We start from the raw sequence: 12382 nt of genomic DNA, 5'->3' as shown, positions 1-12382 counted from the left end.
CCGCGCCGGGTCTCGCGTTCCAGCTGTGCGGCCCGCGCCCCAGATGTGCGCCGGGACGCTTTGTGAGTGCCGGTGGCGCGCGCGCGCTCCGGATCGGAGAGCAGACTGGGTGGGCACGCTCGCGTCTGGGTGGGAGGGGGTGCAGAAGAGAGACGGAAGGTCCGCGTGGGTGGGTTGTGGTCTCCGAGGGTGACTTCACTGCCAGAGGTGGGTGCCTGCGGGGGGCAAAGCGGGGATGGGGGTGTGGATGGAGTTAGATCAGAGGGTCCTGGTGCGAGCTGAGTGGCGCAACCCACCAGCCAAGCTGAACCAGAAAAGTGAAGGGCATTTCGCTGGGCGCTTCCACCAATGAGGCTTCCCAGCGCTCTGCTAAGATGAGGAAACTGAGACCCAGGGAGGTCACATGACTGACCCAAGGACGCACTGCTGGTAAGCAGGGAAGCAGACCCAGAATCCAGCTCCTCAGATCCACCCCCTGGTACTTTATAACCTTACAGCCACCAACAGCAAATGGGTAGAATGGCTTGACCCGCGGAAAGAGAGGCAAGGTTGGAATCCTATCTAGCTAGAGGGACAGATGCGGGGCAACGAGGAGGTGCCAAATGAGGGGTTGTCGCCTTGGGCTGTGTTCTTCACCCGACAAACTGATGGGTTTCCAGAAACTCAGGAAATTTGAAAGTCAGCTTTCCCGTTCCACAAAGACAACACTTTTGGGGGTAGATTCTTCATGCTTAATAAAGTTTAAAGTTTTCTATGAGGAAAAGAGACACTAGGATTTTGTTAGGTTTAAGAACTTTCTGAGTTGAGGGGTTTGGGATATAAATAAAAATATTCTCGGGGCGGGGGGGGGGGGCGCTAGAGGGGCACCAAGAGATCCCTTCCGCCCAAGAGCCCCATCCCTGGTGTTTCTTGGGTCTGCGATGTTTCTGAGCCCCCAACCCCAGCCTCCTCTCAGGAATGGGATCAGGCAAAGCCTGGGCTCTGGCCCTGGCCCTGGAGAGTGAGGACAGAAGCAGGCACCAGGAAACAGGGCGGAAGGGGATGAGGAAACTGAATGGGGAAGGCAGGGTCTGAAGGCCTCAGATCACCTCTGACTTCTGGGAATCTTTCTGAAGCTGAAAGATGTTTCCTGCCAAAAGACTGAAGATGTGGTGGAAATCACTGTCCAGCACGAGGTGCTAATTAACTGGGGCGAGTGCAGCCACTGTTGGGGTGAGAGCTGGGCCCACACAGCTGGAAGTGGAAAAAACGCTTATGAGATAACATCAAGAGGAAAAAGCAGCAAACAAAATTGTGTGCATCCTATGATTACAGCTGTATTAAATATGTATGTTTGAAGCAAGCCCACAGGAGGAAGTTCCTATTCCATTAGGATGGGGCTCACTAGGCCTTAGTTACCACTGGAGCCATTTGGTTACTGTTGTTGGGATCATTCCTGTTCTTTGAAAACGAGACTCAACGGAGATCCATAGACCTAGAGTCACACAGCCAATTTTTGTTTCATTCAGGATTTTTTTTTTATACTTCCCCTTTTGTTTTGGTTTTGATACCAAGCTTTTTCAGTTTTCCCAATGCTATTATTTTGTAGTTGCAAGTTCTATTTTTTCACAATTTCTGCAATGCTGTTTTTCTTTTTAGTAATAGGAATATCTGTGTTTTTAAGAACCGAGGCTCCCCCTACCCCCATCGTGGCGCCATCACTACGAGGTGGTGTAATGGTTAAACTTTTGGTTGCCACCTGAAAAGCCAAGGTTCAAGCCCACCCAGCAACTCAGCCTGAGAAAGCCCCGTGATCTGCTCTCATGGAGACTCCAGCCTGGACCGCGCCACAGGGCAGCTCTACGTAGTCATGTGGGTTGCGCTAGATTGTAATCCACTGGACCACACCTAATAATAAGAATCCTCATGAAAGTGGATCTCTGGGTGTTCCTCTGTGGAGCGGCAGTGGGAGGGTTCATTCGGACCACCCACCTTTCGGTCAGCAGCAGAGCACTTAATCATTGCACCACCGGAGTGAGTTCCACTGTCTCACCTTGGGTCACTCTGAGTTGAAATTAGCAGCCACAGTAGTGTCCCTGCCGTGGGATGTGGAGAAGCCAGTGCAGAGACTCAAGGCGGGTTGTGGGTTGTGAGTTGTAATTAACTCCAGGGGAATGAGTTTGGTTGATTTATTGTGTTTTTAACAAATGCATACAGAAATGGAAAAGTGACACTAAGAGCTCAAGTAGAAAGTAAATGTTTAGAAAATGATGATGGTAATATATATACAAATATGCTTGACACAATTGATGTGTGGATTGTTATAGAAGCCCCCAATAAAATGAGCTTTAAGAAGAGAGAGAGAGAGAGGAAGCATCAAAGGCAGAGAGAGAGAGAGAGAGAGAGAGAGAGAGAGAGAGAGAGAGGGAGAGAGGAAGCATCAAAGGCAGAGAGAGAGAGAGGAAGCATCAAAGGCAGGTAAGCCCGGCTTCAAAGGCCAAAGACCTTGAGGCTACCAGGGTTGGGGGCTTCTCTGTCTCTGAGAGTGTGTTAGTCTGGATTGACTAGAGAAACAAATTCATAGACACTCATGTGTATAAGAAAGAGCTTTATATCAAAGAGTAATTATATATTAAGAAAACATCCCCACCCAGTCTAGATTAAGTCCGTAAATCCATTAGCCCATATATCCGAAACCAGTGTGTAAATTCCTCTTCAGACTCATGTAACACATGCAATGATGCCAAATGCAGGAAGATCACAGGCCACGGGTGCAAACTCTTGTGGATCCAGTGGCAGTGGAAGCATCAGTGCTGACGTGGGTCTCCATGTGGCTCTTCCAGCTCCAGGGCTCTGGCTCCATCAGTGTGTCTCCATGTGGCCTGTCAACAGGAATGTAAAACAGAGAGTGTGCCCTACCTTCAAGGAGAAAGACGGGTTCCCAGAATCCTCAGGAGAAGGCCATGCCCACACAGAGGCATTATTGGCTATGACCTGATCGACAGGCTAGATTCCACCTCTTGGCAAGTTGACAGATTATGTAACTGCCCCAGAGAGGAAGGAATATGGGGGGAACCCAGGTCAGCTCGAGAGTCAGGGTCCAGGGCACAGGTTTCGGGAAACCATAGCATCTGTTCATTGTTTCCCCTTTTCTGTTAGAGACCATGGAAAGCTCCAGCCTTGTCCCTGGTCCCAGTCAGGGCCAGATGGGAGGACCTGAGTGTGCCCGGAGGCCTGGTGAGCTGGGGGCTCACTCCATGGGTGAAGCCAGCACACAAATGACCCCACTGCGATTGGCTTCGGAGACAAGCAGATGATTGCATGTGAGCTGCACAGGTGGCGCAGCATTGTGGGGGGACCCTGTGCTGTGTGCTGGATGGCCTCCCACCCCTCACCCTCTACCAGCCACAGTGCAGCAGGCTCTTGCTCAGGCCTCAGTTAGAGGATGCCCCTAGCACAGGCTGGCCCCCGACAGCAGGCACAGGGCAGCCATGGCTGTCTGGGCCTGGGGCCCCTGTCAGGGCTGGGGCTGAGGCCAGGTGAGGTAGGGCATAGACAAATGACCTGTATGCTTCTCCCCTACCTAATCGCAAGCACGTTACCTATGATTGGACTTGATCATCAGCTTCCTTTAGGGCAGGTGTGGAATCATTATTATACACAGTGAGAACAAGGCAGCTTAGAGAAGACAGCTGGAATTACCAAGGCCATCCAGTATGATAGGTACAGAGCCCTAGTCCCTAACGGGGTGGGTGTACTTCTGAGAAACAGAGGAGTCGGCTGGGCAGTGGGTGGGGCAAAAAGAAGAGAGGGAGCAATCCGAGTGAAGGGAGCACTGCATGGTGGGTGGGAGAGAGCCGCTTTCCTGGGAGCCATGGTGGCAGCGCAAGCCCACTGTTCTGACTGTGAGATCATCGCTCTTGAGTGGGTACATAGTGGGGACTGCTGTGTGCTCCCGGTGTGTGATGTCTGTGGGGCAGGAGGGAGACTGCCCCCCCCCCCCACTGTGCTTGGTCAAAGAAAGAGCAGGCAGGGAGAGAGATTGGGGAGCCGGGTTAGGGGTGAGAGAGACCCTTGAGACCCTTGAGGCCTTGAGACCCTTGAGACAGCCACCACCAGACATTTACCTGCTCTAAGGCAACACTGCTGAATTGCCTCCAACTGAAGCAGAGTCCAAAGCTACTTTCAGATAAATGTGTACATTAACTATTCAGCTTGATGAACATACTCCATTGTAAGGTAGCTTGAACAGTCAGCATGTCCCCGAGGAGGTAAAGATTCTGGGATGGGGCTGTGCTGAGGCTTGAGCAAAGGACAGAAGCTGGAGTCATGTGATGTAGAAGAAAGAGTCAATTTTGACGAGAAACAATATCTTTTCCACTGGACTTGGAGAAAGCAGATTCTGCTGCAGATCCTGCAGGAGGGGGCTGATGTGATGCTTATCCCCCTCCCAAACCAAAAGCCTGCTCACTGCCATCGAGTGGATTCAGACTCTTAGTGACCCTGTAGGACCAGGTGGAACTGCACCCGTTAGTTCCTGTGCCTGAACGCTTTAAGGGAATAGAAAGTCTCATCTCTCATGGAGCTGAGGGTGGTTTTGAACTGATGACCATCAGGTTAGAAGCCCGGCTCATAACCACTACTCCCCCAAGACTCCTCCTTATTCCCCAAAGTGGGAGGGTGGTGGTGGTAGTGGTGGTGGTGGTGATGGTGGAAGGACTTGGCTCAGTATACAGTGTTTAACAGGTACTCTAATAGCTGAGACAATAAGCCAATTAGTTGCCAGGCATTAACTGAACACCCACAGTGTGCCCCTTAGATTTCCCTGTAAATGTGCAAGTGAGTATTATTGTGTTGTTAGGAAACTGAAAGACGAAAGGGCTTGCTCAGGCCAGCAACCCAGGGTCCACAGCTGGCGTGTTTTCCATGACCAGCAGCTCCTGACCATAGCAACCCTATAGGATACAGTGGCACTGCCCCACCCACCAGGTGCCCAAGGCTGCAGTCTTTTTGGAAGCAGACTATTATATCTTTCTCTCCACAGAGAGGCTGCTGTATTCCCACCGCTCCCCTTTCCGTTAGAAGCCCAGCCCTTCATCCACTGCGCATTAGGGCACATTGTTTTCGTAGCAGTGGTTCATAAAATGTGACCCTGCACCATCACATCGCATGGGGAATACATTAGCTGTGCAAGTTCATGGACTCCCACCCTATGCTTATTGCTCTGAAATTGGGTGTGGAATCCAGTAGTCTATAGTAGCAAGTCTCCAGGCAATTCTGACGCATGCCAAAGTTACAGAATGTGTGTTCTCTGCCATATTACTGTCTATTAAGGAAAAGTAATAGATACTCTGTGTCCTCTGAAGTTGGTATCAGGCTGAGGAAGCAAGATACATGCGCGCGCTTGTATCACACACAAAAGCCAAAAAGGTAAGTTCCTGTTGGGGATGATAAAAAGTTTTGGAAATAGATAGTGACATTGGGTGTGCACTATTGCTAATGTCATTAATGCCACTGAGTCCTGCACATAAGGTGGCAAAGTTCATGATATATATGTACCACAATAGAATAATAATTTCAAAACAACAGCTTAAGCTTAAGAGTTATATCAGCAGAGGCCACATGTGCCTGAATTTTGGATTCTGATCTGAACAAACTCTTGTGAAAATTAGACAAAAAAGGAGAGCTGAGGCGTGACTGATTATTTAATGATACTGAGGTATGATCCCAAACCGAACTGACCTTCTATAGGGCTTCTGAGGCTTTGTAAATCTTCATGATGTTTTGGGGTACAAGAGGGACCCTAACTTGAATATCATTTAAAGAGAACATTTAGTTAGCTTTAAGAGAGCAAAGACAATGTACACAGACACAAGATCTGGATGAGGGAGACCATCAACATGAGGTTCAGATGGCATCCAAGGGTTCGTTGAGATGCCAAGCTTTAAAAAGGGTGTGGGTGGGCAAAGGAAATGCTACGAAAACATGATTGGTGGCAGGTGAATACATCACAGTTAGAGGTGGGACTACAGAAGCAGGAGCGGGACCATGATTGGAACTTGTACATTGTTAGATAGGAGGGCTTACAGGATTGGTCCAGGGCCTCTGCAAGGTAGTCAGGGTGAATCTGATAGGGCATGACTCATGACTATCTCACCCCCAGTACCATCCCCAGCATGGTGACCTCCATCAAGGACACACTGACAATCTGCTCTCCAAGGCATTCTGCCTGAGGGTAAGACTATCTACATCCTTGGTTCATGATCCCAACGCATGTAGGGGAGGCTCAATCCAAGTGGGGACTCTGCAATGGGTTTTGGGCTGTCACTGTCATTCATAGCCCTTTGCAAACCAGGGTGCTCGCATTTAAGCTTTAACACAATGGGAGCACTTCATAGCCTTTTCATTCTCCCTCAGAGAGGCTGACGGTTTTGACCCACTGACTTTGAGGTTAGCAGTCCAATGCTTACCCCTCAGAGCCACCAGGGCTCATTTAAGAGTTGATTACGGAAGGATGACTAGCAGTTGGAGGGTGTCTGGCCTCAGATAGGTAGCCTCACATGGGCCCAGTGTATAAAGATGGAGGAGGGTTGGAGACTCTTGATTGGAGAGGGATGCCAGTGTATGGACAGGGAGCTGGAACAACTTTTTCCAGATGCACTAAGTGAGCCAACAAGCTGCTGGGATGAGGGTGCACTGAGGGGAGTTGGGGGCCGTGCAGGCAGCCTTGGCCGTGATGGCGGCGGTGGTGGGGTGGAGTGTGAGCTGGATTTCTGTGCTCTGGAGTTTCTAGTTACATCTGCACCCTGCTTTGATTCTGCCCTTAGAGCAGCTCTTAGGAAGCACCTGTTGTGTCTGCCTGCCACTGGGCAATGGAAGCTAAAAACAGGGCTTCCCAGAGGCTGCTGGCCCCTCACTGGCTACCTGACAACCTGCTGTTCAGCTTTCAACACTGGGCTCAAATGTCTCTCTCTGTCTCTCTCTCTCACTGTGAAACCTGCCCTGTAGAGCTCCACAGGCTGGCCCAAATTGAAGATCACATCCCTGACCTTCCCTTCTCCACCCCCCATCAGCACTTAGGACCCTCCGTTCCCCTGCATTTACCGCCCCGTGGTGCCTCATCACCAGCAGTGCCTACCTCCCTGCATGGGAAACTGCAAGCTTCTCTTCCATAGCTTTGATCCAGACTCAGGTGTTCAACCCCAATAAAAACTTGTTCATTGATCTCTCATCAGACATCCTCATGTGTGTCTGCCAAGCTGAGTTGGATTCAGATGTTTGTAAATGGGATTCGACTTTCTCATGAACTTAGATTGTTTCATTGGACATGCATTTTCTTGATCTGTTTTGACACATCATTTAGAAAATGTATTTTACTGTGTTTTAGGTGAGAGTGTACAAAGCAAAGTAGATTTCCAGTGAACCGTTTGATTAAAAGTTGTTCTTTGACATTGGCCGCTGTTTTCACAATGTGTGAGGAGTCCCATTATTTCCACTCTGTTGCACGCTCGATCTAGCTGCCCCACCCCTCCTGTCTTCCAGCTTGCTTTGGGGTAAATGCTGACGGCTTGATCTCCGAGAGCTCACTGCCATCCAGTCAATTATGACTCATGGTGACTCCATAGGACATTTGAATCTTCTGATCACCCTTTGAGAACCACCTACAGCAGTGGTTCTCAACCTTCCTCATGCTGCGACCCTTTCATACAGTGCCTCATGTGGTGGTGACCCCCGCCCCCAACCATAACATTATTTTCATTGCTACTTCATCACTGTCATTTTGCTACTGTTGTGAATTGGGCGACCCCCGTGAAAGGGTCGTTCGACCCCCAGAGGGGTCGTGACCCACAGGTTGAGAACCACAGGTCTAGAGGTTTCCGTTTCCATCTGCCTCTAGGGGCAACTTCCCTCCAGGTCCAGTCTGGAGGAGAGGGAGGGCTCTCCCGGTGACTGTGAGTGGAGAGGATCCACTGCCCAGCCCTCCCCCAGAGAGGGTCCTCTCACAAGGAAGACAAATCCCCGCTGATTCAGTGAGTCATCTAAGGCTGGGGTGTGGGGGCTACATACTGATTATTCAATTAGCCATGGATTAAATTAATGATTAGCAGGGTAATGAATGAGAAATCTGATCTGGAGTATCTTGTGAGTACATGCAGGATAAAATGAATAAAGATGAGTATTATAAACCCGGCATGCATGTGTATGTGCGTGCACGTGTACACACACACAACGGAGATGGGGCTGGGGTTCCTCTCCTAGGAGAAGCAAAGGCGCTGGGAGATGGTGCTCTCTCCTTTGGCATGGCAAAGGGGAGACAGTGCCCCTGCAGCTGCTCAGGGTGTTAGTGTGCGCACATGGAGGCAGAGTAAGGGACAATTCTTGACCTCAGAATCTCAGAATCCGCCTTTAGGCTGCCCCATCCTGAGCGGGGACGTGGGCCCCGAGCTGGTTTCTCCACAGGATCTCTCAGTTTTTACATAAAGCTAACATCATTAGTTTGAGAGCCAAGCGTGTTTCCTAAGCCCGTTGTTACTCGTGTTCCTGTGCCGGGGGCGCCATCTGAGAGCGTAAGGGGCATGCCCGAGCCGGGGTCTCAGTTCTCGCTGAACTGAGGTTTCCAGATCACGTGCTGGATGGGTCAGCCCTGGGAGCCCATGGTCTTAGGAGATGCCCTCTTCCCACGGCTCAGGACCCCAGCAGCTGGTCCAGAGGACAGGTGAAGACTGCACAGAGGGCACAGGTGGGGCCTGGGTTCCTGGGCCTCAGCCCGAGGAAGAGGAAGCACAGGAGGAAGGAGGAGGGATCTTTTGTAACATCACCCTGATCTCCCCTCACTTAGGCTGTGTAGTGTTGTAGGGCCCACTCCGACCCCGGACTCCACGCAGGTGCGTAGGACCTAGGCCTGGCCAATCAGGAGTGTCCACGCCCACAGACCGAACACCAAATAAAGCACCAGAATTTAGCTGCAAGGATCGGGAAACAATGCGCTCTCCCCGCTGGACTCACGCTGCCCGGGGAGGGGTGGGGGGGATTCACCTGGAGAACTAGAGGCCGGGTGGCATCTCCTCCTGGAGGAAGAGCCCAAGGGTGAATGAAGCAGCCTCAGGAGGGTGGAGCCAGGAGCTGACGAGCAGGCAAGAACAACTCCCCGATGGCTTTGTTGCTAGTGCCTGGAGCCAGCCAAACCTGACATCAAATACTCGAGAATTTTTTTTTTTTTCACTTAAAAAGTCATTTGGAGGTGGGTTTCTGTCACTTGCAACCCACATCATCTATCCCACGAGGGAGCAGCACACTCACACCGAATGAGCTCTTATTTCACGTCGACCCGTTGCCACCTTTTTATAATTGACCTGGGCTTTGAAGGATGCATAGAAGTTCATGAGGAGATCAGGTTAGCATGAACTCTAGGCGCAAGACGCAGAAAAGGGGTGAAGCATGGCACGTCCAGGAAGCTGAAGAATTCAGCGTGGCTGAAGGGGAGGAAGTGATTGACAAGAGATGAGGTTAGAGACATGGTGGGGGTCCCCAAAATGCCGGGCTCTGAAAGCCGGCTCAGGATTTTAGACTTTGCCTGAGGACAGTGAGGAAGTCCCTGGCGAGTCCTAGCAAGGCTTGGCTGGTCCACTCTGCAGAGTGAAGGACACGCTGTGGCAGAGAGAAGAGAAGCCAGGAGTCTGGTGCTTCTGAAGTCAGGTTCTACACACTCCTTCCTCATCCATGCAGGGGATGGAGGAGCACAGCGGCTAATGGTATGGATTCCTGGGTTGGAATCCTGACGCTGCCCCCCACTCACTCGCATGTTAACCTCAGTTATGCCCCTTAGTGTTTTGATGACGCTCTTCCTCCATGAGGAACACCGTAGGACCTGCTTCAGCCTCTGCTTGACAGGGCTCAACATCACTCTAGAATGAATCTCTGTGCCTGGCATATAGCAAGGACCTCATAAAGCCCACTGCCGGGAATGCAGGCCGACTCACTGGCTCTGCAGAGTTTCAGAGACGGTTAATCCCTATGGGAGCAGTTAGGGTGGGAACCGCTGACCTTGTGGTTAACAGGGAAATGCTTGGCCTATAGTGCTACCAAAGCACCTTAAGGACCCATTTTATTCCTAGGAAGGCTCCGGGGTGGGCTCCTCCGCTGTAAAGCAGGAGCGCAGCTTCAAGCCCTCTGCCCTCTCCCTGCCCCAGCCCCACCTGCCCTCCCTGGGGGCCCAGTCTTCCCCTCCAGTTCCCACAGAGGCATAGGCCAGCCTGGGCCCCAGGGAGCTGGGACGGGTCACTGCAGGGACAGGGGAGAAAAGGACTTTCAGCTCTGGAAACAGATTCTTATCCAAATCTCAGGCTTGGGAAACAGGGTGAAATGGAGGGGAACGAGTTTCCCAGCCTTGCACAGGCCTACAGCAGGTGTCTGAGGCACAGGGCCCACAAACTCGGTCCTGTCGCCTCAGGCTCCTGGACTCAGAGAGGAGAGGCTGGGAGCTGGCTCGGAACACCCAGGGCCCTGCTCTGTGGGAAGCAACTTCAGGGAGGTAGGTGGAGCGCTGGCTGCTCAAAGTCAGAGGGCAGCCTTATGTCCCCAGCCGTCTTAGGGTTTCCACTCTGTTTCCACTGTGTGCGTCAGTGGAAAGGGCAGCTCGGCTGCTAGTGCAAGGGATGCTGGGAAAGTCACCTCTCCTTGACTTTGCCCTCACTAGCCCATTGGTGCTACAGACACCTGCCTCAACCCCGCTTTCCTCCAGGGGGCTCTCGGGGTGTGGCTTCATGGAGAGGTGAGGCCCTCTTACAGCCTGGTTCGGTGGCCTCACGAGGATCTATGGCCATGCTGTACTGGAAAGAAGTTGGGGCACCCCAACACTGCAGGACACCCCATGCCTGCAGGGCACCCCATACCTGGAGGCCACCTTCTGGGGTCCTGCCTTCAGCTCCGTTGTCTGGACTTGAGCAAACCCCGTGCCCGAGGAGCCTCTTTCCTGCCCCCTCACTGCGGTCCAGACTCGGCCAGCCTGTCTCCTTCAGCCCCAGCCTTCTGCTCGAAGCTGGGCCCTGGCCTTGGATCCTGTCCCTCAGGTCAGACCATGACGATAGTCCTGGGCTTATTCACCTTGTGGTTTGAATGCGAGGGCCTTGAATCTGCTTCCCGAATCCATACGCACTCCTATAGGATGAGAAAAGCCTGCTTATTTTATTCGTGAGCTCAGAGTAAGGTTTGCGGCAGCCGTTCTCACAGCAGTTGCAGCAGGGCAAGGGGGAGGGGGAGGAGCCCTAAGGAGGTGCTCCTCTCAGGGTCCACAGGAGACCTCCAGGGCTGGGAGAGAGCCAGGCACAGGGCTGAGGGAAAGGGGCGGTGCCTCCTCTTCCTGGCGGCCTTCAGAAGAGTCCAGCCCGAGTTCAGGGCCAAAGAGAGTTTGATGTCCCCAGATGTGGCTGGGGGTTCCCCAGGATGTCTTCTTTGCCCCCAAGCTGGGTGTCTCTTGTGGCTGGTCCCAGGCCTTGTGTTCAGGAGAGTGGGTCTAGAGCTCACTGTCTTCCAGGGGAACTTTGGTTTCTCCCTCCGGATTTCAGAAGAAGGTCCTGCAGGGCAGAGGGAAGCAGGCCAAGTGGGTGGGCCCTCAGCCCAGAGCAGGACCCTGACATTGAGGTGCACCAACTTGGGCAGGTACACACTAGCCACAGGCACAGCACACAAGAGACCAGAGAGAAAGCAGAATGGTGGCTGGGGGTGTGGGTGAGGAAGGATGGAGCCAGGAGGAAGAGGTGCCCATGCCAAGAACAGATGACAAGTGACAGAAAACACAGGGCCACTTAGGCCACCAGAAATCACAGCAGAGCAGGCCAACTGTTCTGGGAGCATGGGCCCTAGTGTTGGGGGAAACTTGTGGCAGAAAAGCCAACCAGTGCAGGCTTGGGTGTGCCCATGGGCTCCGGGCCATGCCACACACTGGTTCCACATCCATCTGCTGGCTCCATCCGCGGGAACAGCTGGTCCCACCTGGGACATACCCCATAGCTGGGCTCCACGCTGCACCTCTCACAGAGCCTGGACCCAAGGGAGCAGGCAGGCACAAAGGACAGTTTGGTCTGTGTAGGGCCGCAGCAGGACACAAGCAACTCCAACCCTGGTTCTTTGGACAAGCCTCACGGAGTTCAGAACTGCCCTGACTCTGCCCAAGTGTGGGGGCCAGCAGGGAGGTAGTCACAGGCAGGGAGGACAATCCTGGGGAGGATTCAGGCTGCCCTTCCTCTGTTCACCTAACCCCTCCCCGCCAGCCCATCAGCCTTCATGGGAGGCGCATCTGCACCTATGCTTGGGGATCCACTCTGCTCCTTGGGGTGCTGCATGGGACCTGAGGCAGGTCCCAGGGGCTGTGGACCAGCCCCGAACCCCAGTAGGTGTTACAGTG

At 52.6% G+C, this 12382-nt stretch overlaps 2 protein-coding genes across 4 annotated transcripts in view; both read right to left on the bottom strand.

Moving 5' to 3' along the window:
* ABCC8 (ATP binding cassette subfamily C member 8) overlaps positions 1-1687 on the bottom strand; it is a 101250-nt gene extending 99563 nt beyond the window's left edge. The window contains exons 1-2 of the mRNA XM_045291142.1: positions 1682-1687; positions 17-215 (exon numbers count right to left, since the gene is read on the bottom strand). Coding sequence (XP_045147077.1) covers positions 17-215; positions 1682-1687 — 205 coding nt within the window. The remainder of the gene's footprint in view (positions 1-16; positions 216-1681) is intronic.
* Positions 1688-11139: 9452 nt separating this feature from the next.
* The window catches only part of USH1C (USH1 protein network component harmonin), a 49575-nt gene continuing 48332 nt past the window's right edge, over positions 11140-12382 (bottom strand). For all 3 annotated transcript variants that reach the window (XM_004711576.2, XM_045290944.1, XM_045290945.1), the window contains one exon: positions 11140-11552. In XM_004711576.2, the coding sequence (XP_004711633.1) occupies positions 11540-11552 (13 nt within the window). In that variant the 3' untranslated portion in view covers positions 11140-11539. The remainder of the gene's footprint in view (positions 11553-12382) is intronic.

The sequence above is a fragment of the Echinops telfairi genome, unplaced genomic scaffold (assembly GCF_000313985.2).
Source record: "Echinops telfairi isolate 266 unplaced genomic scaffold, ASM31398v2 ScPeMD7_60;HRSCAF=208, whole genome shotgun sequence".
Taxonomy (NCBI): domain Eukaryota; kingdom Metazoa; phylum Chordata; class Mammalia; order Afrosoricida; family Tenrecidae; genus Echinops; species Echinops telfairi.
Note: the sequence above shows the minus strand (reverse complement) of the source record. Positions and strands in the feature narration are given on the sequence as shown.